This window comes from Phyllopteryx taeniolatus, chromosome 20, assembly GCF_024500385.1.
Source record: "Phyllopteryx taeniolatus isolate TA_2022b chromosome 20, UOR_Ptae_1.2, whole genome shotgun sequence".
Lineage (NCBI taxonomy): Eukaryota > Metazoa > Chordata > Actinopteri > Syngnathiformes > Syngnathidae > Phyllopteryx > Phyllopteryx taeniolatus.
In genome coordinates, this window is record NC_084521.1 from 14,881,578 (window position 1) to 14,907,058 (window position 25,481).

Here is a 25,481-nt window from a genome sequence, read left to right on the forward strand (position 1 = left end):
TATAGCTCTCTTGCCTGGCAGCTCCATCCTCATCACATCACCCTTCTACCAATATACACACTCTCTCTCCTCTGGACGTGTCCGAACCATTGAAGTCTGCTCTCTCTAACTTTGTCTCCAAAACTCTAAACTTCTAGCCTTACTGCCTTTCCACCTGCTCTCCTGGACACACAATATATCAACCTTTCTCCTAATCATCATGTCAACCAACTCCTGAGATTTTCCTGTCATAGTCCCAACATTCAAAGTCCCCACATTCAATTCTAGGCTCTGTGCTTTCCTCTTCTCTTTCTGCTGAAGAACCCGCTTTCCACCTCTCCTTCATCTTCGACCCATAGTAGCTGAATTTCTACCGGTGCCCTGCAGGCTAACGGTGCCCGGGGCGGCTGTTCTTAACCTGGGCCACGACTGATCCGGTATGGTTTTTTTAGAATGTTACTTGAGTTTAAAAAAAAATATTATATATATATATATATATATATATATATATATATATATATATATATATATATATATTTTTTTTTATTTTTATTTTTATTTTATTTATATATATTTATATATATATATATATATATATATATACTTCTGAAAGATTTAGTAGTTAGTTTTGAATGTTATTAATATTATTTATTATTGTTATTTTGTTTTATTTTTTATTTTTACATATTTATTTTTACTTCAGTGGTGTAGTTAAAGGTCTGTTGACTAATGATTGAAGTTAGCTAGCACACATTACCCTGACCATTAACCATCCTAACCAACCAATCCTAAAAAAGCTCATGAAAACTAAAAGCACACTGAAGTTTTGACTTCACTGGATACTGGGTGTTGTCTGCCTTTTCACCAGAGACATCTGAGTTAAGATCCAGTCCACCCATTACCCTGAACAGTATAAGTAGTATATATTATATTATATAGTATATATGTAGTACATATAATGGATGAATTCTTGAAAGATGAGTCGCCTCGGCTAAGTCAGATAGTGCACTCTTCTTGCTGCATGTAAAACAGTAATTTTACCATAATTTTGAAGTAGTTTGGATAGCAAAGAATGAAGAGGTAGGGGCTAAAATTTAACAGGTCCTACATTGCCGTTAAACCAAAGCATGCTGCTGATCAATGAATCAATTATTGTCATTTTTATAAATAAAAATATATAAATGTATAAAATATGGGTGGGTTGCGTCAAGAAGGGCATATGACCTGAAAAATTTGCCAAGCCAATTATGTGAGTGACTTGCTGTGGAAACCCCTGATAGGACAAGCCAAACGTTGCAGCAACAACAACTTTTGATGGGACAAAGAATCTCTCTCTTATTGTTCTGAACTCCTCTACCCTTTAGATGTCCTATTGATCGGAATTAAGGTGTCCTGAAAAAGTGTGCCATAGTGGAAGTCGGCATGAATGTAGGCCTTAGCTACTGTCATGTTCATCTTTTGACCACAAACTAGTTGAGACTGAATATCAAGCGCCAGAGCCCAGTGCAATCAGTTTTGTGACAATCAATTAAACACAAATCGACAGAATTAATCAATGAATTAAGTGATGAGTTTGCCAAACTCAAGAAAGCACAATTTCCTTTTCCACTTGGTGGCAGTAATAGAGATGTAAAATTACGCTTTTTGAAGAAACTTGATAAATGTTTTTACTAATAACAACCTGAAGCCAAACAGAGAAAAAAAATACAGTATTAACCTTGGTAGAACTGATTCAAGCCGATTGTATTTCGCAAAGGGTGTTATTTGAGTATTATCATGACTGGACTCTAAATTTCACAGGGCTCCGAGTTAAATATGTGAAATGCATCTTATATGCTCATCACTTTTATTGAAAAAACTCTTACCGTCCTTGTCAGCATGTGTTGAAGGAGGTTAATCAGAATTGGGTAAAAAAAAGTCATTGAGTTAGACTGAAGGGTAACTGGTGGGACAATCCGGAATTATTGTTACACTGGAGAGAGAAGGTGTGAAAGGTGAGTTCTTTCAGTGGTTTATTTCTTCCTCTGCCAGGATTTTTCCTCTCTTTTCTCTCGTTGATTCCCCGAGGCTCATTCAGTTAAGTCCACCGAATGCTTCACAAACCAATTATGCAGTGACATTATTAAAAGGCCAGTCTTGCTTGTAAGAGGAGATTGTGTCTGTCTTTTGTTTTCCAAGAGAATAGAAATTTGTCCAACTCTTCGAGAACAAAACACTGCTTCAGTCTTTAGATGAATTTTGTCTCAACACAACATTAACACATTTTGTTTTTGCTCCCATTTTTCGTGAGCTGGACTCCAAGATCTAAAACCTTTTCTACATGCACAATGGCCATTTCCCTCAAATATTGTTCACAAATCTGTCTAAATCTGTGTGAGTGAGCGTTTCTCCTTTGTCGAGATAATCTATCCCACCTCACAGGTGTGTTATATCAAGAGACTGATTATACAGCATGATTATTGCACAGGTGTGCCATAGGCTGGCCACAATAAAAGGCCACTCTCAAATGTGCAGGTTTATCACACAGCACAATGCCACAGATGTCGCAAGTTCTGAGGGAGCGTGCAATTGGCATGCTGACTGCAGGAATGTCCACCAGGCGTTTCAGACAATTTGGCAGTACATCCAACCGGCCTCATAACCGCAGACCACGTGTAACCACACCAGCCCAGGACCTCCACATCCAGCATGTTCACCTTCAAGATCATCTGAGACCAGCCACCCGGACAGCTGCTGCAACAATTTCTGCACAAATTGTCAGAAACCGTCTGAGGAAAGCTCATCTGCATGCTCGTCGTCCTCATCGGGGTCTCAACCTGACTGCAGTTCGTCGTCGTAACCGGCTTGAGTGGACGAATGCTCACATTCGATGGTGTCTGGCATGGTTGGAGAGGTGTTCTCTTCACGGATTAATCCTGGTTTTCACTGTTCATGGCAGATGGCAGACAGCTTGTGTGGCGTCGTGTGGGTGAGCGTTTTGCTGATGTCAACGTTGTGGAACGAGTGGCTCATGGTGGCGGTGGGGTTATGGTATGGGCAGGCGTATGTTATGGGCAACAAACACAGGTGCATTTTATTGATGGCATTTGGAATGCACAGCGATACGATGACGGGATCCTGGTCACACCAAGTACTGACTGGTTTTCGGACCCACAGACCCCCACAATAAAGCAAAACTGCACATTTCGTAGTGGCCTTTTATTGTGGCCAGCCTAAGGCACACCTGTGCAATAATCATGCTGTCTAATCAGCATCTCGATATGCCAAACCTGTGAGGTGGGATGGATTATCTCCACAAAGGAGAAATGCTCACTAACACAGCTTTAGACAGATTTGTGAACAATATTTGAGGGAAATTGCCTTTTGTGTATGTAGAAAAAGTTTTAGATCTTGGAGTCCAGCTCACGAAAAATGGGAGCAAAAACAAAAGTGTTGCATTTATATTTTTGTTCAGTTAGAATACTACAAAATGACTCGAAATAAGACACCATGCAGTCATGCAGTGCTGTAATATGAAGTGATGGCAAACACAAATGTCCTGAAGCATATCACTGCAGCGCATTGCTAGTGTGTGCCAGGAAGGGGGAAAGGGGGCGAGGGGAATCAGACCCAAACCCGGTTCAGTTGAACTAGTACAGTGTGAGCGCATCCTATGGGATTTACCATAACAGATTTTGGAATGTAGTGTTGATCAGAAATTGCGTTGCTGTGAATTAGAAGTTATCTTTGTGACAAGTTTTCTAGTTTGATGTTATGCTTTCGTGTTGTCTCTTTGTATTGTTGTTAATTCAGAGGGAACGCTGACCTGTTTATGTAAATACTGCATGTGGGGGCATGAAGTTAGAATATGGACGCCGAGAGGCCTTTCCCCTTGAGGTTGGTGATTCTTCAACATTTGTGAAACATCAAAACATGGCAGAGCTGTATAGTTGCTACGGAGACAGATAAAGACCAAAGAAACTTTCCCGTGGAAATTAACATACTGAATAAGTTAGCGATTTGTCAGACATGCGTCGTGATTTGTATTCAAGTGAATGGAAAACATTTTACATGTGCAGATGTAGATTTTCTAACTCTGTGTTCTATTTCAAGTGTATGCAAATGACCCCTGCAACGATTGACACCAAAGGTCTTTAATGAATAGAAGGCAATTCTGCTAGGTTTCTTTTGGGAGTCAAATTCCTTGTATCATATGTATGTCATCAACTTGATCTTGGAGCTTTTCACCTGGTTTTTCAAAGAAATGTCAGATCGGATCAATCCGATCCAGATACCACAAGATCAGGACTTCAGAATCTAGATTTGAAGTCTTTTAATAGCAGTGGTGGGCGGTGACTTTCAGACACGGGCCTTCAGTGACCTAATCCACTTCTTAATAACACCATCAGAATACACGCTATGTAATGCTATGTAATGCTACATAACTGCGGTATGTGTGGCATTAAAGAAGACACAGACATTTTGCATATTTGAGGTTGAATACCATTATAACAAAAGCAAGTTACCTACACAGTTACCTTTATCTTCCAATATAGCACCTTCAAACAACCCAAACCTCTATAGACGTTGACGTGTATACGCTACAATACCGCAATTCACAATGAATATTTCTCCAATAACACGACAAAAACATAAAAAGTTCAAATAAAATACGTTATATTCACCGCAGATGCTGACAGACGCAGCAGACCTTTCTTTTCTCCTGCTTATCTGTGAGCGAGCTGCGGTGCTCATACGAGGTGCTCTGAAAGCACCTGGTTGATTTATCCTCACAAAGTCAAGTTCTTCCTTGAAAAGCGCGCCTGGTTAACACATTTTTTACCCATGTCCAACTTCGTCGTCCTCAGTAAATCAATCGCATGCGCATATTCAGTTCAACCAATCAGAAGACTATTTAGCTGAACCAATCAAAGGTCTGCAAAAATCCTAACGGGACTCAGGCTGCGTGATATTGGTTGAAGGCGCAGAGCGGCGAATCTAAAATCTGATTGGTTCGACCATTTCAACTGCGTGTGTGTGTGTGTTTTACTTGTTTGATACCAGCACTTGGGATTTTGAAGGCCTTTGGCAGATTACATTAACGTGGCAACACATAGAAGCTGAAATCTGAACGGACAAAGAGAAAAAAAACAACAACTCTACTTAATACAGTGCTGTACATGACTGGAAGCTAGGCAGCTAAGACTGCACGCTGTGAAATTATGACAAAAGACTATTGGAAATGAATTAATTATACATATTATTATACACATTTATGCTTTTGATTGTGTTTAGGCCAGCTGAGAAGTCAAATATGCCAAATACAGTACCTGTATTTGATTTGTGGATGGTAGTTAATAATTATTTTTTTTTTACATCTTTTGTTGAATTTTTATGTCACAATATTTATTGTAGTTTTTTTTTTTTAATCTTGCACTGGACAAAAATGAATACAAAAAATAATAACAACTCAACTAAAATGAAGCATTTTAATCATAAAAAAAGTAGTAAAAGCTAACAAACCCAGTCTAAGGACTAATTAAAACTCAGTTTTAATAATGTCAAAATGAAATAATATATATTTATAATGAAAATCCAATTATGACCCTGCATCTATCTTGAATAAACCCTTCCAGTGGGATCAGGATAATCCTGATCTTTAGGCCTCAAAACTATCCTAATCTCTACCTTGGAATTGTGAAATACCCAAGAACAGCATTTGATAGGGATTCTTGCTAGAATTGGATTACCAAATCTATATCCAAATTTTACTAGGATCAGGATTACATATCCTGGTGTGAAATACTCAATTTGGAGATTTAATCCCATCCAGACCAATCTGATCCATATTAAAGAGTTTTGAAAAGTGGGCCATGGTACGTGATGTATTGGGAGTCATTTTATTTCTCCCGGATCTGCTCCGGAAATTGATCGTGGTCGACAACCGTAAATGTTAAAATTGTACGCTATTTATGATTCCATATCCATATGTGTGTAGTCAACGCGAACGTTCGACGATCCAGGCCAATTTGAATATGTTTAATCCGATTTATCGATTACTAATCTACCGATTACTTGATTATTAAAATAGTTGTAAATTGCAGCTCTAATCAGGAGATAGATAGCATATCCTCATAACTTTCTGGTGTATAAATTCCTGCTAAAGAAAGAAAGAGAAAATAACAAAACTGGAACAGCAGGAGACAATAACCACGTTTGGCTTCAGTAGGCTCCTACTTTACCTGTCACTGTTTTTGTTGACATGCAGTATGTTATGCTGGCCATTATACACGGCTGAATGGATTTTTGAAGACCACACAGTCATTACAGCAAAATAAAGAAAAACACCACATTGTCATTGTCAATGTCTTAAAATTGTCAATGTCCTAAATTCAGGCATTAGCAATTCTTTGTATAATTGCAAATTAGACACCTGCAACAGTGATGACATTGAATAAATTGTGACTTCGTCACAAATAGCAAAAATATTAGATTACCTATTACTTCTCTATTTCCATATTAGTTGAGCATAAAAGTTTCTGAAAACGACAAGGTCCCACTAGATATCAATCAATGCTGTAATCAACTTTTTTTTAGAGATGAGATGATTGATGGCTGAAAATTACAATGCATGACATATTGACTAAACCATTTGTGCACTGTCTTACTGACAATAGTGTAGTGGAGGGCTTGTGAAGCGGGGTAAAGTCAGTGTAAAAAGGGGATAATATCGATTTTTTTTTTCAGTCCGTTGGTGGAGATACAGTATAGTATACGGATCTTAAGCGAGTCAGTCCCTTTGGGATTCTTGTTTTATTTCAGAAATGTTCTCTTCAGTAGAATCCAGCACTGGAAAAAAAATTGAGTGCTGTTTATTTCAAAGAATATAGTTGTCAATGGCCGCACAGAAATTCTTTGTAATATTTTACTCATGAATATGCCAAGTTGCAAACAAGAATAAAATGTTTCCCCAAAATATTCAAGTATATTTTACTTGCAATTTTCTTCCTTTTATATCCCAAAAATAACCTAAACTTCCTTTGCCTTTAAAAGCTATTGATTTCAGTATTACATAACTAGCTTGACGTTATTCTGAATAATATTTCAGTAACATTTAGGTAATATTTCAGTTATTACTTACATCATTATTTTCATATAAATGTGTTGTAGTTGAAGCTACTTTGCTTAGAACTACTTTCTTAAACAAGGCTTTTACAAATATTTGTTTCACTTGCTCGTTGTAGCCAGAAATTCAATTTATAGTGAAGCATTGCTAATAAACACGAGTGAAGTGAAATTTCCAATGCATGTTATTATTGGATGCATATTGTCCTATTAGTTCATACTGTATCTGCTGCTTCCTTTTGGGGTTTCCTGTTTTGTTCTGATGTTTTGGCCAGTTTTTATTTCCTATTTTTGTCTGAATTTCTCTCATGTAAACACACCGGTGTCTCATTAGTTAGCAGCTTGACTCTACAGTGTAGGTTTTCTGTTTCATCTTCTTGTATGCAATTGTGTCTTTTACCTCTTGTTTTTGTCCGTTTCTCAGTCCTTTTATTTGGAATGCACACATGCTTGTTTCTCATTAGTGAATAGCTTGTCATTTATGTGTTAAGTTCTTCCTCTGTTGTATTAAATTCTTTGCTGTGATTTTCCCTTCATTTTTCCTACACACCCATGCCTCTTTAGTTAATGGCCCCCTGTGTATATCTGCTCCTGTTATGTGTGTATTGTTTGTTATTGAAGTTTTGTAAGCTGGCAGGGACTCTTTATTTCAACTTTGTTTGGATTGGAGCAGTTTTATTTGGATCATCCCTCCCCTTAGGAGACTTGTTTCCTGGACTTGGATTGCGTGGAAGTTTTGAGTTATTTCTTTTCAAATAAGGGACCTGTTTCATGACTACTTGGAGAATAACTTGATATATTGTCAAAAACAATAAATTACTCAGTAATTTTAGTTTTGGATATTTTTGCGCACACACACACACACGCGCGCACGCACACACATCCAGTATTTGTCCTGGTGCAAGATAAATTCAGTCAATTATTTAGAGAAACATGTTTAATGGGCTATTTGATTTTCATCTATTTCTAATTCAAGACATTTTTGCTAGCAGCTAACAATGAAACGGATACAATTTTGATGCTCAAACCGGTCTCATTAGGCTCATCTGCTCTCGGGATGGACATTTGACTAATGGGTCAAATTTACATTCAGTTAATCAATAGCTTTTTAAATATTGTTATATTGTATACTTCCCATAGCTGATGTTCTTCTTTCACTGTGAATACTAGTTGAGTCCAAGTCAACACTGCCTCTACTGTTTGCAGCCAAATAGTGCACTCCAATTCACCTCAGGTCCTTCAAGACTTAATTATCAACACTGATTGACAGAGTTGTTAAAAATAATAATGACCCTCCCATTCATGGCTCTTTAGCAAGGCACCCAACTCTCATGATTGATCTCAGGCACTTCCCACTGACCCATGGCGTCTCTAATGATCCATACTTGATGTTTTTATGACTTTTATGGGTTAAATTGACCATAAAGAAGTTTGTTAAATGTGAGGAATTGAGTGTTGATATATACTATAATAAAGAAAGTAAGGCAAAATGGCGCACGCTACTCGGCTGCAACCTCCAGAGATGCTATTCATTCAGTATCAACTGATTACATTGTAAATCCAGGTGGAATACATTATGCTTACATGCAAACATTGATTTCTAGTTTATTTTGATTACTATTCAGCTAAGAGGAGCAACATATAAAACAGTGCACTACTTGTTTTTGGTACTCATGAATGCTCATGAATTTATCAGAACAGTTTTGAGTCTTGAGGCAGTTTTTATTTTTTATTGGGTCTGAGCAAAACATTTTATTGATCATCATGTAGGCAGGCGGCACGGTGGACGACTGGTTAGAACATCGGCCTCACAGTTCTGAGGACCGGGGTTCAAATCACGGCCTTGCCTGTGTGGAGTTTGCATGTTCTCCCCGTGCCTGGTGGATTTTCTCCGGGTTCTCAGTTTCCTCCCACATCCCAAAAACATGCATTGTAGGTTGATTGAAGACGTAGGTGTGAATGTGTGCGCGAATGGTTGTTTGTTTACATGTGCCCTGCGATTGGCTGGCGACCAGTTCAGGGTGGACCACGCCTCTCGCCCGAAGATTGCTGGGATAGGCTCCAGCACGCCCGCGACCCGAGTGGGGATAAGCGGAACGGAAGATGAATGAATCATGTAGGCGTACCATTTTTTTTTTTTGTCCAATGGCTTTTTAATTCTTGTTTGTCAATGTTTGGGTGCTCGTGGGTGAACTCATTTCACATTGGACTGTATATGTGTACCTAATGAAATGTCCTATAATCTGTAACATATATTTCCATAATACTATCGACTCCCGTTTTATTCATTACAACAGAGCAGGGATGAGAGTACAAGAGTGTTGAGGGTGCGGGGGTCCTCTTCTAACGGGCTACCACCGCTTTGAGAAGGAGGGGGGCACTGTGTGGCTGGAAGCGGAGGTATTTGAGTGAGAGAGGAAGGAAGGGAGGGAGGGAGGGAGGAACCGAGAGGGAGATAAGTTCAGCACCGCGGACAGTGCACCGGAGCGCCACTATCAGCTGCTCGCTGACACGCTTCCTCGAAGCATTGGAGCTGGCGTCGTCTTACTCCACTGTGTCCTAGTCTTTCTCCTTTGACCATCGTTTTATTATATATATCGGAGAGAGAAATAAAGGGAGGTAGAGTCAGTACAGCCTCAATCCTCTCCTCCAGTCTTCAACTGACAAGCGAGCCGGACAGACGGGGCAGAGTGGCTCTGTTCTTTCTTCAGAGTGTTTTTTCCTCTCTCGCTCTTGTCAGCTGCTTCCACGCCGACCGCAAAGATGCACCGTCCTGTAGGAGGACTGACATTGTTACTGCTGGTGGCTTTGTGGATTTTCTGCAACGTCAACTGTGCGCGTGGAGCTTTGCCAACAACTCGTAAGTTTCTGGTTTCATGTTTTATGTTGTGTGTGTGTGCGTTGCTGGGGTGAAGGATATCGCAGGATCGTCACAGCCGAGCCCGGTAGGCACAGCATGCAGGTCTTCCCTACGGAGGTGGCACGGGGTCTGTGAGGGGCTTGGAGGGGAAGGACGAGCACTAACACGTGTTAACTTCTCTCTGTAGAGTCAGGTCAACAGCCTTACCTATTGAGACTTTTCCAAGGTGTGTTTTGTTCATGTGCTAGATGACCTTTTCCCAGGATGCCTGTTACTTTTTTTTCTCTGAAGAATTGTAGCATTCATCCCCACACACAAAAATTACTTTTTGCTGTTGACCACGTCCAGAATAGGCTACAAGCTTTTTTTTTTTAAACACACTTTCTATTAATATGTCGCCAACTCTCCCAGTGCAAGCTGTTTAAGTAAACATGTTGAAAGCAATATTTGTACATGGTTATTATTTTTTTTTTTTAAATGAAGGTACTTATATGTTTGTTCTAAATCTGGCTATGATAAAAGCTTTTGATTTTGGAGGTTGAACTTCCCTTCATGAGTCACAGTATTTCACTAAGTTGGAGCTAATGTATCCTAACGTTTACATACATTTTGTAAGTGTTACATCTCCCGATTTTAAGTTTGTTATGCTGTTATTTTGCACTTTGAAAGTATTGCTCTAAATGAATAAATGAGTTTGAGTGTCAATTCCATGTCACTAATGATGGCTGAGGCATGAATCTGAGGGCTTCAGAGTAAGCGATGTTTTCACTGTACGCCAGCACTCCCGGGGTGCTGGATGAGAGTGTCCCGGGATACGCTTCATTAATCTTCCCGTCTGACACACTTTGTCAGAAAAACGCTTCTTGGAGACACTGGGACGTGCCTGTGCATGAGCAGATGCGCAAAGCACCTGAGGATGACAAGGTCTTCCTCCTTTATAACTCTGGACATAACATTGACCTTACAGTGATAGGGTTGTCTTTTTTTAGGTATTGATCCCTTGTATGGAAATTTGTACTGCTCTTTATTGGAATGTCAGAGTTTCAGGAGCAAGAAGAGTAATTGTCTCCTCAGCTTGATGCTTAAAATAAGAATTGTAGTCCTAACCAGAAGTTAGGATGTTTGTCCTTTCCAAGTGAATTTCTCTTGGGAAGAGACATGGTGTTCAGATGTATAGGCTGTATAGCAAACATGGTGACAAATTTACTCAGTTGGCTGTTCTAACCACAGAGTGGGAACTGGAGCCAGAACGATGTCCAACAGGATGATACAGATCAGCAAATGTAGATGTATGCGTGATCCGACCCCCCTTTCTTGATGTGTACGTGTATTTTTGTGTTCATTTGCATTTACATTTACATGCCAATGCATGTACGCCCCTGCAAATGACTGTGTGTTCGACTGTAAGCCTGGGATTTCTCTCCTACGCATGCTGTGCCTTGAGTGCCTGTCAGCTTTAAGATGCATTCCTCTGTCACTTAATTGGCTGCCTCAACAGTATCAATTGCTGCGATCTGTTACGCTCCAGCAAAATAAGATGAACACACATGTAGGTGCTTGTATGCAGTTGTAAGAACACACGCAGACACATAGGTGGGTGGAAAACCTATGAAACAATGTCATGAGTCGTGTACTGCTACTTTTGTTTCTGTACACAGTTTCATCACCTACAGTGACGTCTTTTTAAGGATCACTATCAAATCTGAACACTTCGTCCATATGGTTGAGAAATGGCTGTAATTTGTGAATGTTAATATGTTGTTTTTTTTGCGAATTTTGGCTTGTCCCATTAAGGGTCGCCACAGCCGGTCACTTACATGATTTGTTTGACAGTTTTTATGAGAAATGGTTGAGTACCAGGTCTCGGGGCGATACCAGCCTTGTTTGAAAGTATCAGGTATTCGTGAAGACTGCTGATACCAACAACCGATGCTTAAGGCAAAAAAAATACATAAATCTGACATTGAGCAAATCCTCCTCACCAGTAATTGGCCCGACTATGTGTTGGCTTGACACGACGGCAAATCATCGTGTGCGGCAGAAATAAATAAAGGTCTTCGTTAACAATTATCTGTCATTGTGTCAATTTAAATTGTATGTATCAAAGGTGGCGACACGGCGGACGACTGGTTAGCATGTTTTCTTCACAGTTCTGAGGACCTGGATTTAAATCCGGTCGCTCCTTTGTGGAGTTTGCCTGTTCTCCCCGTGCCTGCGTTGGCTTTTCTCCGGGTACTCCAGTTTCCTCCCACATCTCAAAAACATGCATGGGAGGTTAATTGAAGACTCTAAATTGCCGTAAGTGTCAATGTGAGTGAGAATGTTTGTTTGTTTGTATGTGCCCTGCGATTAGCTGGCGACCAGTTCGGAGTTTACCCCACCTCTCGCCCGAAGATAGCTGGGATGGCCTCTAGCGCGCCCGCGAACCTAATGATAAGGGGTACGGAAAATGGATGGATGGATGCATCAAAGTACTACTGGTATTGGTACTCGGTATCCGTGAGTACTCGTATGAATTCTCTTCTGGTATCGGTCTGAACCCTGAAGCGTTTCTCAAATATGGCCTAGCGTGTATTCTCCCAAAGAGTCTAGCGCACCGGGAAGGTGAAACATATTGTGTGTTTTTATTTACGTAACTGCTCCCGTGCGGCGATCCACCGATGCCTGATGATGGCTGCCGGTGACAGCCCGTGAGATACCTGGCCCATACTGTATATGCTCAACGACTGCCCAACAGCCGTAAATGTGCCCCTGTCAATTACACCGATTCATGGTTGAACATTGACATATTATGCCATATTAATTGGCGAAGGCAAATTTTTCATGCACATGCGAGGGCCATTTTTGCTTCAAACATGCTGCGTGGTGGCTTGGGAATTTGTCTGAAGGCGCCGCTTACAACAACGGCAGTTATCTTGATGATGAGTTAGATTTTGAATTGTTTTGTTTTTATTTGATGTATGTCATTGTCGGTTGTGAAATCTTTTTATGTGAGTCGCCCGTGTGTCTGGCACTAGTATGGTTGCTGGGCAACGCTGATCAACAGCTGGCTGACTCGCCATTGATGGCCCTACTGCTGGCCGTCCAAACATGCGTTCACTCATAAGCGCAGTATTCTGATTAAATTACATTTATTGTAGAATATTTATTTATTAGAGAAAACAAAAACACATGCTCATTCGACCAGCGGTGCCCACGTCTCACTGGCGACGCCTAACTTCTGTATCGGCGATGGGGGTTAATTTTACATTTAAAGTGGTGACATATTTTCTTTTAAAAAAATCTACCTAACATATCCCATAATGAGAAAGTAAAAACATATTTTCAGACAGTTTCAAATGTATTGAAAATGTAAATATTTAAACATAATAGCTACGTAAGTATTCACACCCTTGGCTTAATATTTTATTGAAGCACCTTTGGCAGCAAGCACAGCCTCAAGTCTTCTTGTGCACATCTCTACGAGCGTGGCACACCTGTTTTGCGGCATTTCCTCCCATTCTTCTCTGCAGATCCTCTCAAGATCAATCAGGTTGGATGGGCAGCGTCAGTGGACAGCCATTTGTAGGTTTTTCCAGAGATGTTGGATTCAAGTCTGGGTTCTGGCTTGGCCACTCAAGGACATTCACAGGCTTCTCCTGAAGCCACTCCTTTGCTATCTTGGCTGTGTGCTTTGGATCATTGTCGTGTTGGAAGGTGAATGGACGCCGTTGTCTGAGTTCCAGAGCACTCTGGAGCAAGTTCTCTTGAAGAATTTCTCCATACTTGGCAGCTGTCATCTTACCCTCGATGCGGACTAGTCACCCAGTTCCTGCAGCCGAAAAACAGCCACCACCATGCTTCACAGAAGGGATGGTGTTAGCCAGGTGATGAGCAGTGCCTCTTCTTCTCCAGCTATGACGCTTGCAATTCAGGCCAAAAAGTTCTATTTTGGTTTCATCAGACCAGAGAATTTTGTTTCTCCAGGTCTGAGAATCCTTAAGGTACCTTTTGGCAAACTCCAAGCGGGCTGCCATGTGCCTTTTATTGAGAAGTGGCTTCCGTCTGGCCACTCTACCATAAAGGCCTGATTGGTGGAGTGTGTTAGTAATGGTTGACCTTCTGGATGGATCTTCTATCGCCGCAAGGGAACACTGCAGCTCCGCCTTAGTGACCATAGGGTTCTTGTTCACCTCTCTGACCAAGGCCCTTCTTCCCCGGTTACTCAGCTTGGGCAGACGGCCAGATCTAGGAAGTGCCCTGGTGGTTCCAAACTTCTTCCATTTCCGAATAATCGAGACCACAGTGCTTTTCAGGTCCTTCAATGCTGCGGAAATTCTTATGTATCCTTCCCCAGATTTGTGGCTTGACACAATCCGGTGTAGTGTATATTAGTCAAATAAAAATGTAATTAATTTGAGCGAAAAGGCCGGAAGCGACACTTGCGTTACTTCCGGTTTACCGTAATTTTAAGGTTGTTAAAATCAAACTAATTTTACCTATTAAAGGGGAACCACGTCACTTTTTATGTGGATAAAATTTAGGGAAAGTGACGAGAAACCTTTTTATCAGTCTTGTAATCTGAATGTGTCTACACTTTATGAAATTTTTAGTTCTAGATGACAGAGGCTTACTTAAACTCAGAACACACACAAAATACAACCGAGTGGAATTTTATAGTATATTTAATGACATCTACAAGGGATCCAGAGGTAAACACACAAAGGGGTCTAACTAAAGAAAGAAAATAACACTAATAATGACAATAAGAAGAAAAATAGGCATACGAAAAGGGAAATAGAAGATCGTGTGTTGGATTAAAGTTGGAAACGTGAGCGTTCACTGGGTCCAGTGCGGGCGGGAGAGAGAGAGAGGTCAAAGTTGAGATTTTGTCTGAAGGTAGTACTTTCCCCGAATTTATTAGGCACTAATATTGTAGTCTGGCAAAAGTTGCCGTGTCTACTCACGACCGTAGGCTCAAACTGGTGGGTGGTAGTCTCTGTCTGGAAGTGGCTCAGGAAGCATTTGGTTGCAGAAGGAAAATATGTAGAAAAATAAAACAAAAAGGAAAGAGGCGGAAGAAGAAAAAATTGTTGTGCGTCACGCCTTCTTGGGAGAACTGGACCGTCTCTCTTCCTGCCTTTTTTTTTTGTGGCTCGCTGGCAATTTCAGAGCTATCCCGCTTGGCTGGAAACATACCAGGTACCTCCGTAAGAGCTGCTCCGATTGCCTAGCAGTGGCCCACAGTTAGGCTGGGAAGCCAAGTCTGTTCTATCAGCAGGGTGGCTTCAAAGGCTGCAGTTTATCAAACCGTGGGGAGCACGGGGGAGCATGTCCGCTACACAGGTCTTGGAGGTCTGCAGACAATTCCTGATACTTCATTGCTTGGTTTCTGCTCTGATTTGCACTGGCAATTTGACACCTTATATAGACAGGTGTGTGCCATTCCAAAATATGTTCAATCAACTGAATTTACCACCATTGGACTCCATTCAAGTTGTAGAAGCATCTCAAGGATGATCAGTGGAAATCAGATGAATCTGAGCTTAAGTTTGAGTGTCATAGCAAAGGGTGTGAATACCTAGGTACAAATTATGTTTGAATAGTTTTATAAATTGGGTCAAATGTCTGAAATATGTTTTTACTTTGTAATTATGGGATATTTTATCTCAATTCTTTTTTTTTTTTTTGTTTTTTTTAAACTATACTCAAACTAGTCTGTAAGAGCAAAATGTGGAAAACATGAAGGGGTGTGAATACTTTCCGGTGGCACTGTATATGCACAGTAAGTAAAAATGGTGACGGACATTTGATTTGTTTTGATTCAAATGTGAAAATTAAGATTCGGGATTTATTTTTCTGGCGAATTTGCAAGTCAATTCAACTTTCCACCAACTCATTCGTAGCTCTAGTGGTGAGTGGTCATTGTCAGCAAGGGCTTTTCCGCTGGCCCAAACAATAACAGTAGCACTGACCTACATTTACAACCGAAATTTGTTCCATGATATACACAGTAGATATATCAGAGATATAGTATATAAATTATTCCCAACAGTCTATTCTCTCCATTTTGTAGTGTTTCTCTTGGCTGCACTGTTTCCAGTAGTGGATGTTTGGATGATCTTTTTTGGGAGGGTGTGTGGGGGGGCAAAAAAAAAATAAAAATTTCAGCCTCTATGTGCTAACCAGGCAGCACAGTGGACGACGATCTCATCCCCGACCTGGTATCTTGGGGTCTTGTTCACGAGTGAGGGAAGAATGGAACGGGAGATCGACAGGCAGATCGGTGCAGCGTCTGCAGTGATGTGGACTTTGTATCGGCAAAGCTCTCGATCTACGTTCCTACCCTCACCTATGGTCACGAGCTGTGGGTCGTGACTGAAAGAACAAGATCCCGGATACAAGCGGCCGAAATGAGTTTCCTCCACTGGGTGTCCGGGCTCTCCCTTAGAGATAGGGTGAGAAGCTCGGTCATCCAGGAGGGGCTCAGAGTAGAGCCGCTGCTCCTCCGCATTGAGAGGAACCAGATGAGGTGGTTTGGGCATCAGTTTAGGATGCCTCCCGGACGCCTCCCTGGTGAGGTGTTCCGGGCACGTCCCACCGGGAGGAGACCCAGGGACGACCCAGGACACGCTGGAGAGACTACGTCTCTCGGCTTGCCTGGGAACGCCTCGGGATCCCCTCGGAAGAGCTAGAGGAAGTGGCTGGGGAGAGGTAATTCTGGGCTTCCCTGCTGAGGCTGCTGCCCCCGCGACCCGACATCGGATAAGCGGAAGACAATGGATGGACATTTGTTAACATCTCCAGGTGATCGATCGATCGATCGATCTATCTATCTATCTATCTATCTATCTATCTATCTATCTATCTATCTATCTATCTATCTATCTATCTATCTATCTATCTATCTATCTATCTATCTATCTATCTATCTATCTATCTATCTATCTATCTATCTATCTATCTATCATGTTTGTGGATAGTATTGATGTTTCTATAATTTCAGTGTGATAGTGGTGGTGTTAAATCTGGTAAATCCCCACTTAAGGCCCATATAACAAATGCACGGCTCACCACTGATTAAATCACAACGTAAGTGTTTTTGAATCCATTTTCGTGCTATATGAAAGACAGAATCAAACTCTGTCATTTTCCAAATACTTCTGGACTGAACTGCATATCTATTCATATATATATACACACACACAAGACATTACTCATGAGAGCTAACCAGTTGCAGTTGTTGTAAATCCTAAATCTTTTCATTGAAAAGAACTCCGCTTCTATTTATTCCAATCCCTTTGCAAAGAACATTTTGTTAAAGTTGCCATTGTGTGAAGTAAAGCATGTGCCTTCAAGTCGCTATGCTAGCAGCACCGTGGGTGGCTAAATGGGATGCCCCTAGCGCCTGTCTGATATAGAATCAGATTAGCCTTTTCTCATCCCATTAAGCATGCCAGGCCATTTGACAAAGACATCAGTCTGTGTTCCTCCAGGGCGGCTTTTCTTCTGTAATATTCATTTTATACGTTGTCAAACTAAATGAGATTATTTAGTGGCATCCTGTTGCCCATTTTAGTTTAAAGCAATTTTTGTTTTCATTTGACAGGGCTATGTGTACAGGCATTGCATTGTCATCTGTGAGAGCCAATGTCAGTGTGGCATCATTTTGTAAAGCATACACTTTTACACCTGAGTTCAGTTTGTTTTGTCTGTATGTGCACGTGCAGTCTAATGGCTCCCATTAGCAGGCAGAGGATTAGGGGTGGTAGCAGACTGGCTTGGTTCAGATTAGATCGGCACAATACATGGTGTTTAGCAGCTATTGGGTGCTGTGTGTGTGTGTCAGCACCTGCATGAGGTTTAGGTGCGAGTTTGTCTCTATCATTAGATTTATATGGTCAAGTTGTTAACTGTGATGCCATTTATGATTTATTTATTTATTTTTTTGTTAAAGCTCTCGCTTTTTTCACCTTCTCCTAAACAAACTGCAACCAGTTTACGGTTTCCTTCTCTTCTCCTGCTGCCCTTTATCTACTGATCACTTCTGATTCATATCCTGCCACCAAAGTATAGTAATCCCAACTTTGCTCCCTTGAGCGGCATTATCATCTAACCCTGATGACCTCATTCATCTTTAGTCTTCACAATAGGTCCCCTCATCCCCCTACGCCGTGATTACACAGTCCCTGCTAGCCTCTTTTCAACGAAGTGATAGGAACTCTCCGATAGTGCGTTTATTTGCACTTACAAAATTTAGTGTGTATGTGCGTGCATGGGCATGGATCACAGCCACACTGACACAACAACGCTGCATTCTCTTTCAGTCTCTCACAGCTTTTAAATTTAGCATGCTCCGCCTATCATCATATGAATATTTCACCCCACAAAAAACTTGAAACGTCCTTCAGGGACAAAAATACTTATATGTTCCTGCTTTGCAAAAAGCACTCCGTTGTCATTGCACAAAGAAATGCAATGGCTTTATTTAACCACAGACTATGATTAATAAGTATGAATTTGATTTTGAAAGAATATAAGGATGATGTCTTAAATTGGTACCTCCTTTCAGGGGGTGCAAAATTATTATGATCCAATCATTATTGTCATCCAAAAATGCAGCCCTATAGGGGGCAAAAGCCAGTGCAAACTGTAGGCCGGTCCCAAGCCCGGATAAATACAGAGGGTTGCGTCAAGAAGGGCATCCGGCTTAAAACATTGCCAAACAAATATGAGCGTTCATCCAAAGAATTCCATACCGGATCGGTCGTGGCCCGGGTTAACAAAGTCCGCCACCGGCACCATCAACCTGCAGGGTACCATTGGAAATTCAGCTACTGTGGGTTGAAGTCAAAGAGGAAGAAGAGGTGGAAAGCGGCTTATTCTGTAGAAAGAGAAGTGGAAAGCACAGAGCCTAGAACTGAATGTGGGGACTTTGAATGTTGGGACTGTGACAAGAAAATCTCGGGAGTTGGTTGACATGATGATTAGGAGAAAGGTTGATATATTGTGTGTCCAGGAGAGCAGGTGGAAAGGCAGTAAGGCTAGAAGTTTAGGGGCAGGGTTTAAATTATTTTACCATGGTGTCGATAGGGAAGAGAAATGGAGTCGGGGTTATTTTAAAAGAAGAGTTGGCTAAGAATGTCTTGGAGGTATCAGATCGAGTATCAGATCGAGTGATGAGGCTGAAACTTGAAATTAAGGGTGTTATGTATAATGTGATTCGTGGCTATGCCCCACGGGTAGGATGTGACCTAGAGGTGAAAGAGAAATTCTGGAAGGAGCTAGATGAAGTAGTTCTGAGCATCCCAGACAGAGAGAGAGTTGTGATTGGTGCAGATTATAATGGACATGTTGGTGAAGGAAATAGGGGTGATGAAGAAGTGATGGGTAAGTATGGCATCCAGGAAAGGAACTTGGAGGGACAGATGGTGGTAGACTTTGTAAAAAGGATGCAAATGGCTGTAGTGAACACTTTTTTTCCCCAGAAGAGGCAGCAACATAGGGCGACCTACAAGAGCGGCAATAGAAGCACGCTGGTGGATTACATCTTGTAATCGATGTAATCTGAAGGAGGTTACCAACTGTAAGGTTGTGGTAGGGGAGAGTGTGGCTAGACAGCATAGGATGGTGGTGTGTAAGATGACTCTGGTGGTGGGGATGAAGATTAGGAAGACAAAGGCAGAGCAGAAAACCATGTGGTGTGCAGCTTTTCGGGAAGAGGTGAGACAGGCTCTCGGTGGATGGGAGGAGCTTCCAGAAGACTGGACAACTGCAGCCGAGGTGATCAGAGAGGCAGGCAGGAGAGTACTTGGTGTATTTTCTGGCAGGAAAGGAGAGAAGGAGACTTGGTGGTGGAACCTCACAGTACATGAAATCATACAAGGAAAAAGGTTAGCTAAGAAGAAGTGGGACACTGAGAGGACCGAGGAGAGGCGAAAGGAATACATTGAGATGCGATACAGGGCAAAGGTAGAGGTGGCAAAGGCCAAACAAGAGGCATATGATGACATGTATGGCAGGTTGGACACTATTGAAGGAGAAAAGGATCTATACAGGTTGGCCAGACAGGGATAGAGATGGGAAGGATGTGCAGCAGGTTAGGGTGATTAAGGATAGAGGTGGAAATATGTTGAGTGGTGCCAGCAGTGTGCTAGCTATATGGAAAGAATAATTCGAGGAGTTGCTGAATGAGGAAAATGAGAGAGAAGGGAAAGTAGAAGAGGCAAGTGTGGTGGGACCAGGAAGTGGCAATGATTAGTAAGGGGGAATTTAGAAAGGCATTAAAGAGGATGAAAAATGGAAAGGCAGTCGGTCCTGATGACATTCCTGTGGAGGTGTGGAAGCATCTAGGAGAGGTGGCTGTGGAGTTTTTGACTAGCTTGTTCAATAGAATTCTAGCGCGTGAAAAGATGCCTGAGGAATGGAGCAAAAGTGTGCTGGTGCCCATTTTTAAGAACAAGGATGATGTGCAGAGCTGTGGGAACTATAGAGGAATAAAGTTGATGAGCCACACAATGAAGTTATGGGAAAGAGTAGTGGAGGCTAGACTCAGGACAGAAGTGAGTATTTGCGAGCAACAGTATGGTTTCATGCCTAGAAAAAGTACCACAGATGCATTATTTGCCTTGAGGATGTTGATGGAAAAGGTCAGAGAAGGTCAGAAGGAGCTACATTGTGTCTTTGTAGATCTAGAGAAAGCCTATGACAGAGTACCCAGAGAGGAACTGTGGTGCTGCATGCAGAAGTCTGGAGTGGCAGAGAAGTATGTTAGAATAATACAGGACATGTACGAGGGCAGCAGAACAGCGGTGAGATTTTGCAGACATTGTGATCTGCAGTGAAAGCAGGGAGCAGGTGGAGGAACAGTTAGAAAGATGAAGGCGTGCACTCCAAAGCAGAGGAATGAAGATTAGCCGAAGTAAGACAGAATATATGTGCATGAATGAGAGGGGTGGTGGGGGAAGAGTGAGGCTACAGGGAGAAGAGATAGCAAGAATGGAGGACTTTAAATACTTGGGGTCATCCGTCCAGAGCAATGGTGAGTGTGATCAGGAAGTGAAGAAACGGGTCCAAGGAGGTTGGAACGGGTGGAGGAAGGTGTCAGGTGTGTTTTGTGACAGAAGAGGCTCTGCTAGGATGAAGGCCAAAGTTTATAGAACAGTGGTGAGGCCAGCCATGATGTACGGATTAGAGACAGTGGCACTGAAGAGACAACAGGAAGCAGACCTGGAGGTGGCGGAAATGAAGATGTTGAGGTTCTCTCGGAGTGACCAGGTTGGATAAAATTAGAAATGAGGTCATCAGAGGGGCAGCCAAGGTTCGATGTTTTGGAGACAAAGTTAGAGAGAGCAGACTTCGATGGTTTGGACACGTCCAGAGCAGAAATAGTGAGTATATTGGTAGAAGGATGATGAGGATGGAGCTGCCAGGCAAGAGAGGTAGAAGAAGACCAAAGAGAAGGTTGATGGATGTCGTGACAGAAGACATGAGGGCAGTTGGTGTTCGAGACGAGAATGCAGGAGATAGGCTTACATGGAAAAGGATGACGTGCTGTGGCGACCCCTAAAGGGACAAACTGAAAGCAAAAGAAGAAGATTATTGTCATCCAAAATTAGACCAAATACAATGACCATCAAAACATAATACCGCTCGCAGCATCATTTCACTTAGTGTTTGCATTTGCTCCCGCAAAGCTATTTTGCCTCACATCTGTGACTAAGTGCCATTAATTGACCACATTAAGGGATTGTTTTCTTCTCCCTGAGAAGTGGTGAGGTTCTGCCTGAAGATTGCCTACCATTGTTGTCCAATGAATATACAGCGGATGAAAGTTGGACAATTTGGAGTTCAGATGAAAACCTCTGGATAAATATACCTCAAAATTTGGAGCCCAAACCATCATCACACATCAGCCAATCTTGTGAGACAGCGAGTATCTTCTGGACTAACTAAGTGTATTTTTCTTTGGATTTTTTTTCTTAGGCCACCACAGAATCTGTCCGCTCAGTGCAGTACAATACAATATAATCACTGAAATACACAAATTTACTGAGCAGATACTCAAATTGAACCACACAGCTCAAGATAAGTTCTTATGCTACCTGCTAACAGACCGACATCGTCTCAAGGAATATTTATAAAATGTTGCTTTTTAAAAGGTTTGCTGCTGATTTGACCAAGGGCGCTACAGTCGAGTGTGTTTGATCTATAATAACAGAAACAGCACAGTGAGACTATACTTTTATGTATTTGGACTGAAATGACTCTCAATGCTACTGTGAGGCTATCCATATTTCATTGTGGGAACAAGGCCACATTAATTTTAACAAACTGAGAGGTGTTGTATTCACCAGACAATGTCTGCCGTGCAGTATACAAACACACAAGTGCACCCTATGACTTTCATTTTTTTCTACTTAGACACAATCCGGTACTGTATGCAACCTGCCCAGGACTGAATATTCTAATGTCAGAGTCATTCATCAAGCACGCACAAAGTTGTATGTGTTGGTCTATTGGTTTTGAATATGCAGGATCTGACAGTTAGTCGAGTAGAATGTGCGCTTGTTTGTTGTATGAAGTACTTGTATGAAGTGCGACGTCATAAAAGAAAGAACGAAAGACAAAAATTCTTTTGAAAAAATGAACATGGAGAGATGGCTCAAGGCGCAGTGCTGGGAAAATGAGCATTCTCTACCGCTATTATCTAATACTGAAATCCCCCATGGTGATGTGTATTTGATTCAACATGCAGCTTCCCACTTTACTGTTTTCTCGATTGTACTTTATAGGTATAATTCATTCATCCATTCATCCACCCACTTTAAGGTCTCATTAAGGTCATAGGTGGGCTGGAGCCTATCCCAGCTAACATTGGGTGAGAGGCGGTGCAAATCCTGGTCACCAGTCAGTCACAGGACAATAATTCATAATGTTGACAATATTATTTGTGTCATTATTGATCGTCCCCCTCACCATTTTCCCTAACTAAATCAGTGTAAAGTGAAAAAGGACTTGCTTCACAGCAGAGTCACACTAGTCACACTGTGGCTGGGTATTACGTCTACATACACTTGAACTGCATCCAATGCTTGCTGAGAATTTAATAGAGTTGTCTCATGTCCAGCGATGAAACAAGATTCGCTCATATAACGATAAGAACATGATCCCTCGCCACTCCTTCCCACACCCGAACACTGCCAATTTCATCTAGGAAGCCTGCGAGTGAATCCTGATCACTATTGCGACCAGTGAACATTTCTACCGGGATGCCATTGCTTATCAATAAGTTTCACTTAGTAAAGTGAAACTCCATTCTGTGAGGCATTTAATTGCTTGGCAAAGCAATGCAATCAATGCATTATTGTTAATTGTAATTGTTATTGATGACAAATAAACATGGTTACAATTCGCAATGTTTCAATTAGAGTGTCATGTTAGCGCTTAGACTCACTAAACCGCTTGATGGCTCTTGGCCAGAGTGATGCTCATACTGCAACCCCATGGTCTTTGTTTGCATTAGTCAATAATATTGCAAATAGCTTTGGCCTTTGGGCTACTTCCACACAACTGATTAAAAAAACAGAACAAAACAAACTGTACAATGTATGTAACTTAATTTGAAGGTGTTAACATGCAGTTAAGACACAAATTATTCATGCCCTTGTCATATTTTGACTTAAACTTAAATTGTTGCTTTCTGAATGGGTGTCATTTTGCCCTGAACAACACTAGAATTTGACAAAATGTACAATGTACCCAGACAAAATGATTCATACTGATTCTCTCAATACATGCTGAGCCAATGTTCTAACTTAATATTTGATTAGAATCCTTTATCATATGTTACAAGGATCCTTTAGAATGGTGCAAAAGTTTGTTTAATCAAAATTGGCCAATACGATCATGATTATACATTTATACAATTAAAATCAAGCAATGAAAAGATAAATATTTTTCATCAATATTGCTAAAGCAACTTCTTACTGTCTTTTCCCACTTTCCTTTGCTATTTCCTGCCAGACTTTAACTTCAAATTCAGCCAGGATATGAATAATTTGGACCTTTGCTGCATGTGGAAACCTCTCTGAGCCTTTTCAAGCACCCTGGTACGCTATACTTTATAATTTATTTAAGTCTTAGTGATTACTTGTTGTGTGCATGGACGTTATAAAAATAAGTTTAACTTTAAATGATCTTATTAGTTATTTATTGCTCATATAAAATCTGCATATATTATTGGGTTCTCATTGTAGTTTGACAAATAGAGGTGGCATTCAACAGCGGTGCTTATTGAATTATATATACACCGTTGCGAGGAGTTGTCAACGGAGAAGAAAAGCGTATTCGTCTGCCTCTTTGAGTTTAACCTATATTCTATAACATTAACCCTTTTGAGCTGCACATTGTAGCACTGCGAATCGGATTACAAGTTAAAAGCCACGGCACAACATCTGTTCAACTCTCACTCAAACAGACTCTTTAATTCCTCTCTCCCTGTATGGAGTGGAGTCTCCATGTTACAGCCTTACTGCGCAACTTTGCATTGTAAGTGTATTGAAACATAGTTTCCAGTGCAAGTAACGGAAACTTGGCCAGCAGTTCTGGGTATAGCTTCAAAACGTGTGCGTGTGCGTGTACGCTTGTTCTTGTCTTTCCATCTTTGTGTGGCACGTCCCTTGTCACTCCACCTTAATTAAATGGACATTTCTCTTTGTGCTGAGGTCTTTACTGGTCTATACAAGAAAAGTGCTCGGATGAGCTTTCACCACATTAGTCTATGTCTGTGTGTGCGAGATACAGGAGGGTTTGCGTGAAAATGGGAGACTATGACGTATGCACTTTAGTTTTGTCCAAGGATGAGTGTTGACTGTATTGGTTGATTATTTTGCTTGAGAGAACATATGTGAGCATATCACATTTTCTCCATAGATGTGTGTTGTTTTGTGTGTGGCTGCATACCATTAAAAGAATGGTAGATGAAATGTGCCATTATCGGTGTGTCAGACAGCCTTGGTTTCAGAACTAGCAGGATTTTTGTGCGAATGGTAATGCAGAAATACAGCGAGGACTATTTGTGTATCTCTCACGCAGCAGATATACCTACCTTGGCTTAAGCACATCTTTGAATCTGTATAAGTGGGTGCCACAGGGAATATAAAAATAACGAGATGCTTGAGCTTGAATGCACCACTCTGTCTGTCTCTATATATTGCAGAGACTGTGTGTGTGTGTGTGTGTGTGTGTGTGTGTGCGTGCATGTGTGTGTGCTGACACACGTGGCTCAAAATTGCTTTTGCTCAGCGGACACGGGCAAAAGCCTTGACATGTATTTGGTGTGGTCCATAAAGCTCTGTTTCATGGAAATGCAGCTCAGTCAGACATGGGTCACTGCTTCCTCTTTTATACCTTCTTTCCACGTGCTACCTCTCAACAGTCTACTCTATGTTGTTTTAATTCACTGCTTTCTCCGTCCCCTCCTCCCTCCCTTAGTCCCCATTTGTCTCTACCGTGTGTATGAACTTCATGCTGCTCTGCCTCCTGCCCCATTTCTCTC

The 25,481-nt window shown here is 41.4% G+C and overlaps 1 protein-coding gene across 3 annotated transcripts in view; it reads left to right on the forward strand.

The window, feature by feature from the left end:
* The first annotated feature begins 9,571 nt into the window (after positions 1–9,571).
* cntnap2a (contactin associated protein 2a) overlaps positions 9,572–25,481 on the forward strand; it is a 294,944-nt gene continuing 279,034 nt past the window's right edge. For all 3 annotated transcript variants that reach the window (XM_061758709.1, XM_061758710.1, XM_061758711.1), the window contains exon 1: positions 9,572–9,943. In XM_061758709.1, the coding sequence (XP_061614693.1) occupies positions 9,847–9,943 (97 nt within the window). In that variant the 5' untranslated portion in view covers positions 9,572–9,846. The remainder of the gene's footprint in view (positions 9,944–25,481) is intronic.